The sequence below is a fragment of the Amblyomma mixtum genome, chromosome 4 (assembly GCF_055824585.1).
Source record: "Amblyomma mixtum isolate Tamu chromosome 4, ASM5582458v1, whole genome shotgun sequence".
Taxonomy (NCBI): Eukaryota; Metazoa; Arthropoda; class Arachnida; order Ixodida; family Ixodidae; genus Amblyomma; species Amblyomma mixtum.
Window position 1 is genome coordinate 148,949,181 of NC_143015.1, and position 20,727 is coordinate 148,969,907.

General features: G+C 46.7%; 1 protein-coding gene across 1 annotated transcript; it reads left to right on the forward strand.

The window, feature by feature from the left end:
• The first annotated feature begins 223 nt into the window (after nt 1-223).
• Nucleotides 224-19,936, forward strand: LOC149348719 (uncharacterized). The gene is made up of 9 exons (XM_089541837.1): nt 224-260; nt 4,002-4,406; nt 6,482-6,713; nt 9,229-9,394; nt 12,029-12,165; nt 12,589-12,754; nt 14,685-14,924; nt 15,936-16,067; nt 19,227-19,936. The coding sequence occupies exons 1-9, from the start codon at nt 224-226 to the stop codon at nt 19,488-19,490; spliced, it is 1,779 nt and encodes a 592-aa protein (XP_089397963.1). The 3' UTR covers nt 19,491-19,936.
• Nucleotides 19,937-20,727: the final 791 nt, after the last annotated feature.

The following is a 20,727-nucleotide window of genomic DNA, read 5'->3' on the forward strand; positions in this document are numbered from 1 at the left end:
GAACGCGCAGCTTGACCTTTCCAGAGCTCCGCGAAATGGCTAAGCGACTATCGTAATGTTGCTTTCGCAACAAAATACGACGCAGGCGACACCATTACCCCTCCTGCTCCGCAAATACTTTAGGCGTACCGTGTACATCCTTCCTTTTTTTTCGTGCTTCAGCCAGGAAGAAACACAGCGAAGTTCGGGACTTTTCCTAATCTGCTCCTTCGTCTGCATTGCCATGGCCTGCCTGGGCATGTTTTACCTCTTCAACAAAGGCAAGCACTGCATGCATTACACACCTCCCTGCTGTCATGTTTTGGCGCGTGAAATTCCACGCTGTAGAGCTTAGCCACTTGCAAATGATTTAGGGCTTGCAAATAGCACGCAAAATAAATTTAAAAATTAAATTCACTCTACACTGGCTTTCAGGGTGAACTAAGCACAGCCCGCCTTTATGCGTTCTTGCATTCGTTGCCTTCTTTCTTGCTATGTTACCCGCCTTCTGTGTATGTGTTTCCACTTGTCTTCTATATTGTTTTATTGCGAAGCAATACTACTTTCGATACCACCTCAGCCCGTGCCGTGCCGCGGCCGCATAGCCACGCTTGACCTTTCGCGTGACCTCGCTGCGTGACCTCATACCATCTGTGTAAAAACGGGGCCCCATATCACGCCGTCGCCTTGCGCGGCGCATAGCCACGACCTGACTCCCGCTCCTCTCACCAGGGGCGCTGCGCGCTATGTGACGTCATACCATCTGTGTAAAAACGGGGCCCCATCTCACACCGTCGCCTTGCGCGGTGCATAGCCACGGCCGTGGCCTGACTCCCGCTCCTCTCACCAGGGGCGCTGCGCTATGTGACGTCATACCATCTGCTTAAAAACGGGCCCCATCTCACGCCGTTGCCTTGCGCGGCGCATAGCCACGGCCGCGGCCTGACTGCGCTCTTCTCGTCAAGCCCATGAGATGCCGCCTCCAGCCTATACGCTTCGGCAAATTGCAAAGAGAAAGCATCAGCGAGCTACGGAGACAGAAGAAGAACGATAAGAACGGCAGCAGAACCACGTATTGCTTCGCAATTACTAGGCTTAACCAAGCTAAGCCACAGCCAATTTTTTTTATTGACTGCAGAGGGTTCCTAAGCAGCGGCTGCAGAGGGTTCCTGAGCAGCATTATAGAAATACTACTGCTTGCTGCTGAATGTCTTCGTCCAGGACGACAGGTCCTTATTAGGCGTTGTTTTTCTTTTACACCTTTAGCCTGTGCGCCCTCGGTTTTTTGTATTGCATAAACCGAAATAAGCAATTATTATTATTAACTCAGGATGTGGCAGCGCACCGCTACGCTTAACTATCCCCAAAGCGCGACTCGCGTTTATTTGAGTATATGGCACGGAAGATATTGTTACGAGGCGGCAAGCCTAGGAAAAGGACGACATGATGACAGATGATATGATTTAATGGCTGCGGGCCTAGCGCGAGCGCTCCATCCCGCCACGTATCAATATCTTTCACGCTGTCATGATATCCTGTCTGAAATCGAGAGAACAGATACACATGTTCCGGGCGTGTAATGTGAATAGCAGGTAACCGATGGTTCATCGGGGAGACGGAGTGGGTCCTCAGAGAAGGTAATCTTATCAGGAGGTGTCGAGAGTCCGCTGGGCGATGTTTTCTGTGCGCTTGGGACGTTAATTGGATATTTTTGAAAGAGGACTTTGTCCTGCAGTGGATGTAAGTGGGCTGACTATGGTGATGGTGGAAGACGTCCATCGGAGAATGTAGGGCCCCGATGATGCCACTAATGCCATCATGGAGCACCGGGCATTGCATTCACAGTGAGGTGACAGCAGGCGGCGATTAGCAGATTAGAAAAATAATGGCGGGTTTTTAACATATTTAAACCGAGTAGACGTGCGAAAGCATATAATTAACCTGGCTGGCCCATGGTTTTGCTTTGCTGGGTCGTCGCCAGACGTCAGGTTAAGCTCTGATCGAGGTTAAGCTGATCTGATCGGTGCAGCGGTGTGATGGAAGTTGATGAAGACGACGATGTGCAGTGCACAGCGTGAGAGCGTGCTGCAATTCAACACGCAACGTGATAGGCTGAGCGATAGCTCAGTGCTCTCGGGCAGTGGCCAGCGATACGGATCTGCTCGCGCCGCCGTGGGTTCGAAACCCAGTCGCGGCGATATTTATTTTATTTCTGCACCCTCGAGGTCGGGGACGCCACAAGGTTCTTGGTTGGGTTTGACACCGCGAAGTTATTCTTCCACACTAAAACGGCGGACTTGTTTTCTCCCAAGGTGACTGCGGTTAGCCTTTCGTTGCGGACTAAGACGATGACTTCGTTTAACGCTGAGAAGGTCCACGAGCTCTAGGGCTACTCTATGTTTCATCGCTTTGAGCATCGTGTAGCAACACGAGGACAGAAAGACAAGAAGACAAACAAGCGCTGAACTTCAACTTCAATTCAGAAGAAAATTGCAAGGACACTATGGCAACTAAAGTGTTCAGAGGGGAAAGCCGAGGACACTATGCCGTGACGACTTCCGGTGGATGTGGCGTAACACCGTTCCCGTGGCTATATGGATACCCAAATTATACATCTTTAGGGGATCGTAAGTGTTCACAACGCTTAATTACCCATTTTTCCATCTAATTTGACACAAATCCGACGTTTCTCCGACCATTCTGTGACAATTTTCACTATACCCTGACGACTTCCGGTGAATGTGACGTCACATCATTCCCGTGGCTATACCGACGTGCGCGCTATTTCGACGCAATTTCGACATTTTTGCCTATAATTAATTGACTAATTAATCTACAGTCATCGAACTTGACTTCTAGGTTCATTTTTGCCTCCTCTATCTGAAGCAACCTTTGATTTTCTTCTATCTTTTTTAGATTTCTGGTTAAACACATGTGACACCCTCTGCTATTCATTAAAGGCTTTCGCCTTAACAGCCAAAGTAATGCATATATATACCCGCAGAAGACAGCATGCTGATTAATGTTATGAAAAAGAAAATGTAAACACGTGGCTAAATGAAGGTGTCAAAGGCAAAGGCTGATGTAGTTGTAGGTGTTGCAGCTCTAGACAGCGTGAAATTTGGGGCTCTTCATGAGTCGGGGCACTGGCGGTGGGTGGGGTTCACGCAGCCTCGATCTTTGATTTCCAATAAAACCTACGGCACATCGTCATGAGCATATAGTGGTATACGAACAACCCCGCGGGAAGTTTCGTTGTTTCTTACCACAGGGGATGCCAGTGGCCCTTCAACTTTCCATACTTTCCTCAGGAAGAGCTACCACAGATCGCAGTGAAGTGGCACATGCGTGAACTGATGACGTTCTATGGCAGCAAGCACTTATACACGGATGCGCCAGATATGTTGATGTTTCGGCACTAAGCACTAGCTTTTGCTCGGCCGCTGCTGACCTGTGCATAACGGGCAATTTCTTTATTTATTATTTGTTTGTTTGTTTGTTTGTTTGTTTGTTTGTTTGTTTGTGTGTTTGTTTGTTTGTTTGTTTGTTTGTTTGTTTGTTTGTTTGTTTGTTTGTTTGTTTGTTTGTTTGTTTGTTTGTTTGTTTGTTTGTTTGTTTGTTTGTTTGTTTGTTTGTTTGTTTGTTTGTTTGTTTGTTTGTTTGTTTGTTTGTTTGTTTTCCCTTGCGGGCCGTTACTGAGCGGGAAGTGAACACTCCACACACATTACATAAAAACCTTTTCTGGCATGTGGTCAGCGTCGATACATGCATAATAAAAAGAAGCAGCGCGCATTGTGTTCATCCTTGTCTATTCACGCTGCTTGTTTTTATTGCGCACTCTGACCAACAAGCCCAAATCAAGACTCTGAGCACCGAGAGTGTTCCGTTCAACAGTTCGAATAAGACGTGAAAATTTGAAAGTGTAAACTCTTGATGTGTAAAGCTGAAGGAAATCAGATGTTATGTTAGCGTAACACTAAGAGCGACTCTTATGCACAGGAACCTTTCCGTCTAACCCGCAGAGACCCCAGAGCCGGTACAACCAGCGGAACCGCCCACCTCGCCCGTGGTTTATGGTGGAGGTGGTACCGGCGGAACGCCGCCACCACCGGTGTCCAAGGAGCCAGTCACATCCGACGTGCTGCCAGACGACAGCACCGCGGTCACTGCCTCGTCCACCGCAAAATCCGTCTCCCAGCCCTCCGCTGATTCCCCCGTTAAGTCCACACCAATGACCACCGTCAAATCCACACCAAAGTCCACCACTCCCAAGTCCACTTCCACCACGAAGGCCACCAGAAAGTCCACCACGAAGTCTACTACGAAGACCACCACGAAGTCCACCACGAAGTCTACCACGAAGTCCACCACAAAATCCACCACGAAGGCCACCACCAAGCCAACCACCACGGCGACCACTACTACGAGTAAGTCTGAAGTCGAGGAAAAAATACAGAAACGCAGACTGAGAGGCCAGAAAATAGGCAGGCGAACATATGGATAGATAAGAGAAATAGGACGATAGCTAAATAGGTGTGAGCGCTATAAATGGCAAGATAGAGAAATGAACTCACAGGCAGAGAAATCACACTGCCAGGCAGGCGGACAGACAGATGTATAGACTCATCGCTGGCTAGAAGTTTGGACAGCCACCGCTATAACTCAGGTGCTAGATCAAGGTAGGCGACATAAGGAGGTCGCGGGCTCGGATCACCCGAGCAACGGGTTGTCGGTTTTTCTTGTACACTCTAATAAATTACTTGTCAGGTAAAAATGATTAGACTACTAATTTCCCATTGACGAATACCAAACATTAAAAGAGCATTTCGCTATGTATTCCTGGGTTTCGGGGACCGTTGGCTTCCTTTAAGTGTATGTGAGAGCGACTCCCTTATATGCTTCCCTTGTCTACTCAATGGCTTGACAAGGGCCTCGATTCTGGCGGTCTTGATGCTATGGGAAACATAAGGGGGTTCTCGTACAGCTGCCTCCCTCACCGTTCAATCACGTTGCAAGTTGCACCATCGCTATCACAGCACCTTCTGCGTCCGTCGCTATCTACGAGGGTGGCGCTGGTGAACACACTCAAGGTTAGGTTACACGCAACAGGAATACTCTTCGGAGTAACAGGTCGCATAGTCGCCCCCTTAGCTCAGTTGGTAGAGCACCGTATGCGACATACGGGGGGCGCAGGTTCGAATGCCACTTGGAGCTTGTGGTTGTTTTTTCTTCCACTTGTTAGTCAGCTATCATTCAGGTAAAAATTCTTTACACTACTAATTTCCTGTTTATCAGCACTAAAATTTAATATAGCAATCCCATATGCTTTCCGGTTTCGGTGACTCTAGGCTTCCATCAAACGAAGGCATATAAATGTAGAGAATTTCAGGCATAAGCTTAGATAGATACTATGAGATAAGCCGAGGAAAACAGGGGAATACTTTTGAATGAAGCGAACAGTCATTTCAACCGCTGAAGGATGGAGGTGTCGATCAATATTCAAAAAAGTAAAGATTGTTTTAATGAAATAATTAATCATAAAGTGGGTCACGCCGCTGGTATGACCCGAGCCCACGACATCCGAATGTCGAAATGCAGTGCTCTACCAAATGAGCTAATTCGGCGGTGTCTGTCCGCTCTTCGACTCGAGAATCCATTTCTGTTGAGCGTGTACCCCATACATGAGGGTGTTCACCATCGCCGCAACATTTAGCTCACGTTATCAAAATGCTCAAACATTATTAAAAACCCAAAGCATTTCTTCAGTGCAGAAACTTATCAAATTTAACCTAACTACATTTTGATTTGAACAAATCTTTAATCATCTGTGGGGCATTCTGATACCTCACTGCTTTTTAGTAAAATAAAAGGCGCAGTAACTGTCTCACTTCTAGGTGGACACCTAGTACGCGTGGTGATGGAAGGAAGGAAGGAAGGAAGGAAGGAAGGAAGGAAGGAAGGAAGGAAGGAAGGAAGGAAGGAAGGAAGGAAGGAAGGAAGGAAGGAAGGAAGGAAGGAAGGAAGGAAGGGAAGGAGGGAAGGAAAGAAGGAAGGAAGGAAGGAAGGAAGGAAGGAAGGAAGGAAGGAAGGAAGGAAGGAAGGAAGGAAGGAAGGAAGGAAGGAAGGAAGGAAGGGGGTGTAACGGTCGTTTGAGAAATTTCCTTTGTCGCATTGTTACGCAATACACAAACTGAGGAGGTCCTTACACACTAAGCAGAAAGGAATAGAAAGTGAGTTAACTGTCCTCTAGTACACACCCTTTTACAAAAGGCAGTGCGCTACAGTACAGCTTACACCCTTTTTCACTCCCATATAGGCGTATGTGTGCTTAGAGTGCACGAGGACAATTCAGCACGGGGCACTCAAAACGTATTGAGGAGGACCTGTTCATGAAGAGAATGTTTGGACCGCTTGAAGACGTCCTCAGGATGTTTGGTGCTGTCTGTTATGCGTGCCTGATGAAAGCCGTTGTTATTTGCATGTTTTTTTTTCCTCGGTGCAGAGCGGGCCTACATGTACACGCCATTCCTGTGCACGGTCACTGACCTCGTGGATTACGGATTCCTTTTCCCGCCGGATGGCATGTGTGAGATGGTGTATTTCCAGTCCACGTACTCGGGGTTAGGCGCCAGGAACGCGTTCAGCGATCGTCTTACCCAGAACCTCAGGTTCTTCATTCAGCACGCCAAGAGACACACCAACAGGACGCGCTACGGCATGGGAATCTCGCACATGTGAGTACATTTTCGTGATCCTTGATTGATGATTCCTAAAAGGACATTGAAGAGACATGGGAGAGGCCTTTGCCCTGCAGTGGGCGTAGTCAGGCTGACTATGATAATGATGATGATGATGATGAAAAGGACATTGAAGAGAACTTTTTTAGTAAAACTGGTGTGCTTGACTCTTAGCGGTGATGTTTATGTTTGCTGAGGGCAAGAGTCATGTTTGTAAAACTGCATTCAGAAATAGGCAATTTTTGCCTCATGCGGATATAAACTCATGACGTCAATACCGGTAATGTCTCCGTGATCATTAGTAATCAGTGCAAGTGTTGCCTAGCCTACAAAATTCACGTATAAAAATGCTCTTGCATCCATTGTTAGCTTGCGGACACTGCCGATGGCAACAATACTTCTATACATTTCTAAAACATTTTTTACCTCATAACACCTTCGCTTTCAGTGATAGTAGCACATATGTGATTAGAATCTGATAACCTATCGATGCAAGCCAACCTCAACGTGGCCTAAGTGCCCCTTTATTAGGAGTGTCTGCCGATCAGTTGATGAATGTAACTGGTTAATTGGTTGACTTAACGGCTGATTGATTAACAAGTTGACAAACAGATCGTAAAGAAAAACGCAAACTCATCGATCATAGTCTCACGGCAGCACTAGCGGAAAAACATACAAGGCTGGCAGGTGGCGACAAAACGACCACCTCGAAGTTGTTGACGCGCATGCTTTTAACGAACTGGTCTCATCTATGAAGGGAAAGGTAACAGCTAAATAGTCGCGTGGAAGCTGCTTGTATAACGACAAACCGAGGCTCGTATGGTGCAAACAACTTTTGCTTGAATCAACACTGCACATTGTTTGCAATACTTCCCCACTCCTCCCACCTCTTTATCTTCACCCTCATCCTTTTTTTCGTTTTACTGATCGAATTGTCTTTCCGCCGACCGCTGTCCGGATGCCAACGCTAGGAACGTCAGTTTCGCAAGCAGACGTCCCTTCTTGAGCTTTTACTATATTCTCACATCAATAACACTACCAAGACCACTTTGTTCAAAAGACTTGCAAGAGAGCACGTGCTTCTTTAAACCTTTCTCGGACAGAAGCACACATGTGCAACACTTGTTAGCCATGCTTCAAGTTCCATCAAATGGACAACAGCGTACCTATCTACCTAGAACTGACACTTTTAAATTTTCCTTTTTCCCGCGTACCATCAGCGAGTGGAATTCTCTGACACGATAAAATGTAAGCGCATAGTCATCCTGCATGCCTTTTTATTTTTAGTTTTTCTTTTTATTTTACTTGTTGCCCGTGTATCTGTGTTATCTAATATGTATTTGTTCTGCTTGGATCTGTAACATGATCTGCAGTATGAAATAAATAAATAAATAAATATGTTTATGTGCTACGATTAACCGAAGTATAAAACATGCAAATCTGCTTACTTATATCTCTGGAGTAATCGGTGTCATTCTATTTTTCTACATGCACATGTGTGCAGTTCGATACTGCCCATTTTGGCGTGCAAAAAAAGTGAACAGTTGTTTTTTTATCTTTCGAGCCCTTTGCATCAGTGAACTGCTCGTAATTGTTCGTAAAGAAATTTTCGTTTGCCATGCAAATTATTTTATAGGCCTGAAGGACGCCAGTAGAGATACGTACCACATTTGAGTTGTTCTTACGAAGGCATTTGTAGGAATGTGCGCCACATTTTTTTCTACACATCCAGTCGTTGAAATGGCTGGAAAGTTATGTATTCCAATTTGTAGAGTCATTCTTACTGCAATTTTACTGTTCATACGTATGTGAGACATAATAAAATATCATGCCTCACAAAAGGTTAAGCCACTTCTTCGCACGATTCTGCCCTTGCAACGTTAGTGAGTATAGTTCACAAAGTGATTTGTTCTTCAAAGTGATCTCACAAAAACGGCCTATGAGGCGTCTATGAAAAAGGCTATATCTATATATGGCCTTTCATGATCGTCTATGCACCTCAAAGCGATGCTTATTGCCAGCTATTAAAAAAATCTATCCCGCTATAGCTATAGCTTCGGAACCATACAAATGTTTTTGTCTATAGAAAAGTATATCTGCCTGAATCTGCAGCCATAGAAGGCCACAGAAAAGGCTTATAGCTATACAAATAGAAATGCAGTTTGTTTCATGTTTCTTTTACAAAACATGTGGAGGTGAGAGAAAAAGCTGCTGAGCAGCAGCTTGACAAGCTCCCGCCCCCCATGACTACATTGGGAACAGCAGAGCGCACAGAATGCGTGTGTATACAATTTATCGTGTACAGAAAATATGTAGCTTATGCTTGACGCATACGTTGACAAGAATGGACCACAACTTTCCAGAAACGCTGTGACATGGAATTTCAGTTACCGATAGCCGGCCCGAGGACATTTTATTGCATTCTTCAACTAAGATTTCAGAGAACTGGTCCCGTTTTGTACCTGTTTGCAGACGACAGCATAAGAATGTGTGAAATTATTGCGCAATGCAGGAACAACACCCTGATTCTCGGTGAGTTCAAAGGGACAAGCCCGATATACCAGCGGCTGGACATGTTCGCCGAGCACAAGGCCAACAATTACGCCGTACTGGACGTCGAAGCGATGGGTCTCTTCATCAAGGACGACTCGTTCGACAGAGCCATCGGAGTCATTGCGGTGAGAGAGAGAGAGTGATAAAAATGGAGTGGACACTTAAGCTCCGTCTTAAGAGTATGACACGATAGCGTAGTGGGTTAATTCCTTCCTATATATGCAGAATTGGCCCTTCTCTACTTTACATTCATAGACCCCTGGGAGTCCTTATACCACTCCTGGCGCAGTGGTGCAGCGGTTAATAAGCGATGCGCCACTGCCCTGAGATGGCAGGTGCTGCCACCTGTTTGGACTTATGCGACCCAGGTTGCTTTTCCTGGGTGACCAATCATTAATTTAACTGTCATCTGCCACGGGAGGCAGTTTGCTCACCATCCAGTGGGCGGGTTGTGATGACGTCGCAAGTACACGTGACCTGTGTGGCCCACCTGCCTACTAGGTTACTCCCTGGGGACAACCTGCCAGAGCCACGCCCGTGGTTTTTCGCTAAAAACGCCGATTGCGGATTTTCTGCAGAACGAAGCCTTTAACGCTGTCGCGTTAATGGATTTCATTTTGATTGATTTTTTTCGCACTTCGTTCTTGTATAATATGCCCTCACCGTCACTCGAATGAATCGGCCAGACTACAAAGATTGTACGTTTCGAATAAAACCGGCGGAAAATTGCGGTATCGTATATCGGCCTTACCTACGTCACATGCCTTCCGTCCACTGCTTACAAACAAACTGAGGACACAAGACACAGTTAATTTGTAACAGAAAACACAGTTCGGAAAAAGATAATCTCACTTTACTCGCTCCCGTATTCGAAATCTATATTCGTTTTTCAGAGCGGCACAAAAAAAAACAAGAAAGCAGTCAGCTATATTGGTTAAAATGTGTGCGATTGTGTCTGCAAAAACTTTTCTCTTATTTTCTGCGCGACCAGCATGACATCACTGTGTCCAGATCGAAGTGTGTACCTCTTTACTACCAAACCAGTGTTCGAAATGGCTTGAAAGTGGTGTAATTCATTATCGACTCATTCTGAGTGTAATTTTACCGTTCGTATGCAGATGATTGGTTTGGTTTGGTTTATTCGGGTTTAACGTCCCAAAGCGACTCAGGCTATGAGGGACGCCGTAGTGAAAGGCTCCGAAAATTTCGACCACCCGAGGTTCTTTAACGCGCACTGACATCTCACAGTACACGGGCCTCCAGGATTTCGCCTCCATCGAAATTCGCAGATGGGACGTAGTGCCAGACAAATGGCTCTTTTTTCATTCACCAGCTGTACAAGAAACATCATCTCAACATCAGTGAAACTAAATTATCGGCAAAGCACGCATCTAACGTCTACATCTGTGCTTTTACCGCGGCCGTTTTCAAACGCCAGTCAGCGATTCCTTCCTTGTCCCTAGTGTATTCCTTTCGACCCTCGAGAAGCGAAAGACTAGCACAGACGAACTTGGCACCATTGACGAACAAGCACAAGGTTATCGATTCATTTTCAAAGAAACTCGCTGCTACCCTAGCTGACCACAGAAGTGCAGTGTACTAGAAGAAAGTGTAGCGCGCGGGAGAGCCTGCCCACGAGGCGCTTGTCCCCGTGAATGGCGGACGAAGCGGTGGCGCTGCCATCTGTCGCCCACTCTTGAACACGTTACTACGGCGTTCTTAGTTTGTCTGCAAGGATAATTGATAACTTGCGCTGCGCCGCTTGCGTGGTACATAAAAAAAAAATATATTTCTTTGTTCAGCGAGTACAGCGACACTGTTCTAAGCGAAATAATGCGACCACGCGAATGCCGTGGTAATCCACTCATTGCTGGAGGCGCTGCAATCGGATTCTTTTCAAACGCGCTGCAACTGGCGTCACCGCTGTATATTCCAGTTCACTGTAACATTAGTGGTCCTCCTTAGCGACGTCGTATCGGATTAATCGAAGCGCCCCTTCTGAGTAGTGAAAATCTCCGAATACAGAGAAGGCGGAGACATTGACGCCTTTATTGCCCGCATTTATCAACTGAGAGCGACCAAAATATTAAGTATATGCGCCCCCGTCACCGGCCTTCTTCGCAAGGAAACTGCGTTGACATAGCCAGCAATTCTGGACAAAAGCATTTTCAACGATAAATAGTTCATGAATGCAGTTTTTTATATATATATTGCAAAATGTTACTACAAAAATCAATATACCCGCAGTCCTCCTCTCGGTAGGCTTGAACTTTTTTTGCTATTAACGTTTTTGCTTTCCTCAAAAACGTTCGCCTTTGAGTTTCTATGGCAGTCATAAGTGCTCCATTGCGATTGATGGAAACTCTATAAAAGAAAGATTTTGCTACGCATCGAAAGAATCGACCATTACTACAATGTTTCGGTACCAGTCGTACCTTACCATTTTCCAATATTCAAAATTTTCATCCACAAATGAATGGCGGTGCTGGCCGCACCGCCATTCACTTCTAACATAATCACGGAGTCCCTTTCATATTTACACCATGATCTTGAATCGAGCGGTGGGGGAAAATGTTACATGTTTAAAGCGGGTTTTGTTCCGCTATCAATAAATGCTGTTTATGCTTCTAAGCAATTGTCAACCTATACACACAGAGTCAAAGAATCGACTTTGATTAGGAACAAAGATTGTATGAAGTTTTTGGCGGTGTCCTTCAACTCCAGGTGCGCTTGAACTGACCTGCACTCCTCTCGCGCAGGAGCTTGCCAGCTACCACCAACGGAAGGGCCACAAGCCCGGGATCAACCTGATCGCCACGATGCTGCCCAAGCACATGCTCGTGGACGAACTTCCATTACAAGTTGCCACTAGAATGCACCGCATGTTTAACAAATCGTGAGTGTGCCCTTATTATTGTCTGTGAGGGAACACTGTCCGTCGTAAACTTCAACGTCGGTAGATTAGACACGAACCTATCCGCTCCTATCTACCGAGTGTTACCACTCTCTCGCCATACCCACTTCTCTACGGTAACTACTCTCTGAGTGGCTCCCATCGCAGCGCACTTACCGGTTACGTCGACGACAACCTACTACTAGTACTACAGCTACTACGACGACACGAAACCAAGGAACGGGTGATTAACAGCCGTCGCTGTAAAACGTGAAGACAGGGAAACGGCCCAGCAAACCAAAAACCTCTCAGAGACGTCTAGCTAGACGTCTCTGAGAGGTTTTTGGTTTGCTGGGAGGTACGGGAAGAGAGGGCGAGAGAAAATGAGAATCCCTGCATTAAAACCGACCATCTGTGTCTGCGCAGATTCCCAACCGGTAACCGGCTCCAAACTATGGTGCAGTATCTCGTGTACCTGACCCACTTCCCGTACAGCGAGCAGGAAGTTGCCACAGACTGCCAGATAGAGACGCCGCAGGTTCTCAACCGAGCGCCGTCAACATATCGATTCCATAGAAAGCGCACTAGCATTGTAAGTACGCACCACCTTTCTATGGACATACTTGGGCCTCCATTCTGGAAGTGTACGCTAAGAAAGTGTACGATTTATGAATGGGCATATCCATACCGAGCAATTCTGCAATTATTTGTAACGAGCCCCTCATTCCCCTTCCCTTGTTTGCTTAATTGCTTAGCGAGGGCCTCGGTTCTGGCATCCTTGATGCCATAGGAAGCATAAGAGGGTTCTCACACAGCTTCCACCCTCTCAGTTCGATGACGTTCTACGTCACACCTGCGGTAACTCAGGACGTTCTACGTCCGCCGCTTATGAACGTGGGTGGCGCTGATGAACACTCTCAAGGTTAGGTTACTTGTAAATATAAATACCCCCGAAAGCAGAAGATTTGACAGCCGTCGCCGTAGCTCAGAGGTGGAGCACCGGAGCGTAATTCGGAGGTCGTGGGTTCGGATCCCACCGGCGGCATGTGGTTGTTTTTTCTTCTGCTTTTCTAATTAATTAGCTTTAAGCGATAACATATTCAGTAATATTCTAAATTGATCAGCACCACAAAATAAATAAATAAAATTAAAAATCTCCTGTTTCCCTTCGTTTCTGTGGCTGTTGGCTTCTCTCAATTCTGGACAAAGTCATTTTGAACGAGAAAGAGTTTATCAGCGCAATTTTTTCATATATTGCAAGATTTCATTACAACAATCATTATATCCTCATATCCCCGGTCAGCAGGCTTGAATTTTTCGGCTATTAACGTTTTTGCTATCGTCAGAAGCGTTCCCCATAGGTTTTCTATGGCAGTCTTAACTGCTCGATGCGAGCGATGGAAACACTATAAAAAAAAAAGATTTTGCCGCATATTGGAAAAGTGGAACATTACCGTCAATATTTCTTTACCAGTACCTTACAGTTTTCCAATATTTGAAATTTTCGTCCAAGAATGTTGGACATGCAAAACCGGAAAATTCGGAAAACACCGCCGCCGCCGAACTCTCGAAGCGCGTTAGATGCGTAGGAGGTGTAATCGCATTCAACTGAAGCACCGCGTTTTCTGTTCTGCGTTCGAAAGCTTTAAGATAGTTAATCACCAGTGCTTACCGTGCAACATACGTAAAATTACCTCTTGTGGCTAATGTATTGACGGAATGGCAATTACAATTTCAGCCGAGATGACGTAACAGGGTACCTGATCAATTGTTGACATTCCGTTTTCTATCATTTATGCATCTCGCGTGCTAAGCAATAGGCACCAGCCAAAACAGTAGACACTCTGCTGTAAAGGGATTTTCAGGACAACCTAATATCATTTTTGGCTGCAGGAAAATTCGACTGTTCGGCCCTCTGTGGCTTTCATAGCGTTGGTTCTGCAACAGGAAACGTATTGACTGCCAAGGAATCCGGAGTCAAAAATAGCTAGCTTTTCTCCCGGAACTGTTCTCAAACGTACGACTCTGATGATGACGTCGAAACTATTACAGACTCTGTGATCACTTGCTGAAATAGATGGCGGTGTGCCTTATTCTCAGACATCCATTTACAAATTACGTTTTGACATCAATGCGCTTTTGCTGTGAACAGACGGTGGTGGCGATACGTGTGTGTGTGATATTTTGGTGGTTGCTGGCACATGGCACAAGCGTGAACTGATAAACATCTGTCTTTTCTCAGTTGGGGGGTGGGTTGAGCTTCAGCTGATCAAGTGCATTCCAGTGAAAAAAGATGGTGAACTAACGAGTGAATAAAATTTACCATGACAGGAATCCTACATCAGCGTTTTCCACTCCTGGTGGAGAGCAGGTGGTGTTCACCTGCTAAGGCTTCGATTTTAGCATGCTGAGCGTTGTATAACGTCCCAAGGCTTTAGGCGCGGTGAGCAAGATGTCGATACATTGCATTTCTGAAGTAGCCGACTAACTGCTGCCTTTTTTTTTTGTATCTCCCCCGCCAGCTTGATGCGTACCACTTCGAAAAGAATGCCAGGCTCTATCATGACTTGGATCGGTTCAACAGAACCATCTCGGTCACCCTGAGGACAGTCTTCAAGGAGCCCCTCCACGTCGACAAGAACGTGCCTTCCGTCGGCAACTTCGGCTGGAACAAGGAATGCCGTGCCTATGGCAGCGACAAGGATCCGAACAACAACCCACCGGACGTGTACGATTGGTGGCCGTGGAGCAACTACAGCCAGGCAAGTGATATGGCTGTCGGGGGAGAAGAATCCTAGCACGAAAGATAAAAATATCTATACAGACGCAACACGGGACAGTGCAGAGCACAGATTACTTGGCGCAGCCTCATTTGCAGCGAGAGCTGTATACAGAACATATACTGTAGCGATGCCGTTGCTGTTGGCGCCGTCCACGCTCTCATTCTCTTTCTTTACTCCCATCTCGCCTTTGTGACGCTGACAGGTGTAGCTAGAAAAAAAAACGGGCGGGGAACAGCGACAATGCGTCTAGCACACGTGACGCACGCCTATCCCAGAACGCTGTGGTAGGTTGCAGCACCCGGCTACTACAATACTCTCAACAAAAGGCGTTCAGTAGAAGTTAGTTGCGCCTCTAATGCGAAAGCAGAGGCTTAAAAGCAGGCATCCCGCACGTTAACCCAGAGGTACTTATTGGCACCACGCTAGCCTTCTTTGAAACTCACAGTACTGAAAGCGAGCGAAAATGTCTCGTGGAGTTTTAGTTGTGAACCCAGCAACTGCCCCGTGCACTCCTTTGTCATGTGCTGCGTGTTGTAAAACGTTTTGTCTTCACATATACGGCACACCACCTGGTAAACCATTTTGTTTTCAGTAGCCTTCTAGTAAATGAAAATTGAGGGAAATAACGCAATGTTACACTACAACCTCAGCTATGCAGATTGTCGTGGTGAACGTCGTGTGAGGAGTTTAATCTACCATTAAACCTGTTTTCGCCATTTCGAGCCATTATTTTAAGCTATGTGTCGCATTACCAACGAAGATACTGTAAAGACCAGGTAGGCCTGATTTGAAGGTCAGAAGGCGCGAATTCGAGATATGTTTACACAAGACGCATCTTGTGTGGCCAACCAGGACGTCGCTGTTGATGGACACGCAATGAAGGACGTCATTTCTTGCGAAGGAAGCGCTCACGAGAAGCCTATGACTGGCGTTGTAAAAGGTGTACGGATTCCTGACCTTGATTAAAGAGGTGCGTTACCTCTGTCGCAGATCTGCGGAGACCGGGTGTACAGCAAGAACATCGACTGTGCCCCCAAGGGCACCGACGAAGGATGCCTCACCTACGACAAGCAGAAGGAGCGCACCATCGTCTGGGACGATGCCGTGAGCCTCAGGAGAAAGGTGGGTGGGCGCTTCATTCACAACTCATGGACGCATCTTGACCCCAACTTTATCTGATTTTTGTAGCTTCAGCTACATTGCCAACAGTCTCACCGTTACGCGTGCTCTCTTGCACGACCATACTGCGCATGCGCGAGGAGCAAGTGACGTCACTACGCACAGCTGGCATGCCTCGCCGCGCGCGCTCGCCTTCATTACCTTCATTATCGTAGTGTAAAACATTGACAACGCCAATGCCAATGAACACAATGAACGCCGATGGCCTATGGCTTCAGCGCCGCATTTCTGGCACAACCTTGTCAATGCCTGCAGCTCAAATCTCTCTCTCTCTCATCACCCCACGTACCTATAAGCACGATTCAGGCGCACGGTTGAGGTGCCCACTGTTCCAAGATGGCAGTTATGCGCCTTCCCTCTGGCTCAGGTGTCCACCGAGATGTGGACACCTCGCCCTCGCCTCACGCTACATGTATCCTGGCATAGCAGAGCTAAGCCACTGCCATTTTTTTTTTTGGCGACCAAACAATCACATGAAGCGGGATCCTAGCGAAAAAATAGAATCCTGCCTCATGTGCGTGTTTGGGGATCCCTGCAGAAAGGAGCACAATGAAAACAGCACCTTGTGGTACCAATGGTACCACAAGGCCTATTGAACGAAACAGCGCAAAAAGACAAGGGCGTGACACGACAACACAGCCTGTGTTGTCGTGTCACGCCCTTGTCTTTTTGCGTCGTTTCCTTCACTTGACTTCATGGACCGACCAGCCCGCCAAAAAGCACTATTGTACCGCAAGGTACCAATACACTTGACTAAATGAAATAAAGCCAACCAAAACAAGACGCACGCAGGAAACTAGGAAGAAGACAAGACAGAGGCTGGATTTGAAAATAGAAAAGAGCCCACTGTATGAGGAAAGTATACCAGTAAAAAAAAACACGTTGCTGGGCTAGTTTTGCCAGTTTCCTGTGGGCGTCTCCTTATGCCTGGTTTGATTATCCTTACTGCAATCCACCAGCTATAGCCCAAGAACGTGCGTTACTACAATACACTTTGTTCTGCATAAATTACGCAAACATTTTGTGATTATACTTGAGCATATGCTGCTGCAATAGAGTGAAAATTTACTGCCCGCATAGCAACTCCTCCGCAATGTCTTTCAATACCCGGCCGCGTGGGGCAAAGTGAGAGGGGAAGAAACAATACAGAAGAAAAATCAACAATGTGCGGACTGATATCACAGCTGGATTTGTGGTTTGACCCGCTGCGTTCAAACAGGCGGTTTTAGCTAGACAACCTCCGCTGAAGACCATTCTTTATCAAAACATATCAAAACCCAACAAATTTCATTCGTTAAAGAGGGAAAAAACTAAGCAAATGAAATCACATCAACAAAATAGCAAAAATTTTGCAGTATTTATAACGCAAGGAGGTCCAGTCAAAGATGGCGGGAGAGGGGTGTTTCAAGCGCCCGTATTGTGACGCGAAACAATCAGAGTAAACAACAAGATCGTATACCCGGCGTTCAGAGAACTAGCGCATTTTTAAAGGTTCTTTGAACGTGCCAAGTAACCAAGAAAGTGTACACTTCGGGTTTTGAGGTCTTCAAATGTGTCAGTGCATGTTAAAGAACCCCAGGTGGTCGAAATTCCCGGAGCCCTTCACTACAGGCGTCCCTCATAGCCTGAGTCGCTTTGGGACGTTGAACCCTATAAACCAAACCGAAACCATTCATACTTAGCAGCGCAAAAAACGAGGACCAGAGCGAACGAGAAGACACTCCTCGTTCGCTCTGGTCCTCGTTTTTTGCGCTGCTAAGTATGAATCCACACCAACTAGCCCAACTTTCTGTACTTATTATCTTCAAATGACCCCAAGAAAGAATGCTTAATGATTTGAGAGCGTCACGTTGACTCTTCTCCCAGTCTTTATTTTTGTTTTCTTGACGACTGACACAGCGACATGGTCTGATGTGCAGCTACCTGTGCACAGCAGACTGACACATTTTTAACTGAAACCGATTCCTTCGTATCCTGAAATATTGTGGTATGTCACATGGTCTGAAAGCTGCTACTGTCAGTTTGAGTATGTCCAGGGCCCAAAATGCTAAAGGCATGGTATACAGTACTATCTTAAGCATAACGTGCACTGATATTGCATAGTACACGAGCCTTCAGCATTTCGTTTCCATCTAAATGCGACGACCACTGCGGCTGGGACAGAACCCGCGTAGTTAGGGTCAGCAGCCAACCACCATAACTATTACCCATAGCGGCGGCTTAAAATAAAAATACATAGCAGAGATGTGTACGTGTCAAATCTGGCTACAAGTAGAACGTGTATACAGTACTGGAATAACCTGAAGATCTGGAATCACAGGTATGAGATTACCGAAGCAAATTGGAAAGTAAATTAAATGATACGATTCCGGCATGAGGTAGAAGTGGTATATAATAACGAACACTGAAGTGTGCATAGCACGTGCCTCAGTGGTCACATTACCGAGCGAAAATGCCGTGCTTTCAGTTGTTTTTAACGTACGCAGTAGTGCCGGAAAGAAACATCGCGAGGACACTTTGGCAACTAAAGTGTTGACAGGCGAAAGCCGAGAACACTATGCCGTGACGACTTCCGGTGGATGTGACGTCACACCGTTCCCGTGGCTATATCGATACCCAAATTAATTATACATCTTTCGTGGATCTTAAGTGTTAATTACTCTTAATTACACATTTTTCTATCTAATTTGACACAAATCCGACGTTTTTCCGACCATTCTGTGTCTATTTTCACTATACCTTGACGACTTCCGGTGGATGTGACGTCACACAGTTTCCGTGGCTATATCGATACCCACGCTATTTCGACGAAATTTCGGCATTTTTGTCTATAATTAATTCCCTAATCAATCTACAGTCATCAAACCTGGCTTCTAGGTTCATTTTTTCCTCCTCTACCTGAAGCAACCATTCGTTTTCTCCTATCTGTTACAGTTCCCGAGTTAACACGAGTTAAACGCTGCCAAAGGTGTGACACCCTCTGCACCTGCAGGCCTCATAGTTTAATTTCTTTGCTTCCTACACATATCTGGCACGTAGCACCATGTTCCGAGATGAAAGCGTCGCCACCGAGCAGGCTCAGAACTAGGCGCGCTGTCGCAGATCTGCGTGAGCCGGAGAAACCTGACATTCCTGTACGGCTTCATGGTGTACGCGATCGACTACGACGACTGGAACTACATCTGCCCTCAGCTCAGCCCGTACGGCCCGTACAGCCGCCTGCGGATGATGTACCAGCTGCGCAACTACCTGCGCCGCGACTACCACAGCGAAGCGGACGAGCCCGGATGCCTGAAGGTGGAGCCACAAGTCATCTCGGTGGGCGACTTCCGGAAGATCCAAAGCTGGCCCGAAGATGGCGTCTGAGGCGACGTCTGTGTCGTCGGGGAGCGGATTGGAGGGGGAAGGGGGCGAGGGGTTTATTGCTAGCACCCCAACGATCGGTGGGGGGTTATGTGTTAGACGAACGGTTTGAATGTTGGACGATTATAGTAGTTATAACAGTGTGCCCCTGACTGCTGGTACACACTCGTCAGGTTGCCAGCGAAGTACGGCTGATACACCCACATTAGGTCGACGGCAATAAAGCACTCGCCTTGAATGGGACCAGTGGAGAGGCGCATTCCTTTTCGTCGCAACACTATGGTTCATCAGGATAGCTTCATGGCAGTGACACACAGCCGCCTGAGAACTGGATTTCACCAGTTATAAATGGGGGCTTACGTAGAACTTTGACTCGTATTCAATGTCCCTTAAAACCACCTCTCTTACTGTTTACCTCTGTACACCCGGAATGTTGTACGATAAAGTGTTGCGTCACAAATTTTATACGAATGTTGTCGGTTAAACTAGCGCCACATTGAAGTCGGCCAGTGCGCTGATCTCAATGCGCTTTCGAGAAGCTTGCAGGCAAAGCTACCTCTCATCATCATCATCATTAGCCTGACTACGCCCACTGCAGGGCAAAGGCCTCTCCCATGTCTCTCCAACCAGCCCTGGCTTTCGCCAGTTGTGACCACCGTATTCCCGCAAATTTCTTAATCTCATCCGCACACCCAACTTTCTGCCGCTCCCTGCTACGCTTGCCTTCTCTTGGAATCCACAGCGCCACAGCGCCGAGGGTAACTATGTTTTCGAAATTCTAAAAACTGATATGGATGTTACTTACAGTGTGCTACACGCCTCTCAAATATTAAGAACCCTAACAATAATGGTTAAAAAGTTAACTATTCAACACCAGTTAACCAGCCTGCTAGTTTCCTAGCTCTATCCTTCGCCAACACGCGCTGTAGGCGTTCTTGATCAGAATCATCAGATCCGATCAGCCGTCTACGATACACACTCGAAGCATTGGTTCCAGCGCGCGACTCCTCCATGCCTATCTGCGAACGTCAGTAACGCTTGGCGCTTTGTATTATGTTATCAAATGTTATCAAAACTGCGAGGCGAGAGAACGCCGTCGGCTCCGCGCCCCGCAGCTGCACCGAGGGGCAGCGAGTCGCATGGTATGACGTCACAGCCACCCACCTCCCTCCCCTCCGCTCCATCGCTTGAAGGTCATTCTGTCGAGCGGCATAACCTTGAGATTTTCCATGGAAGAAGT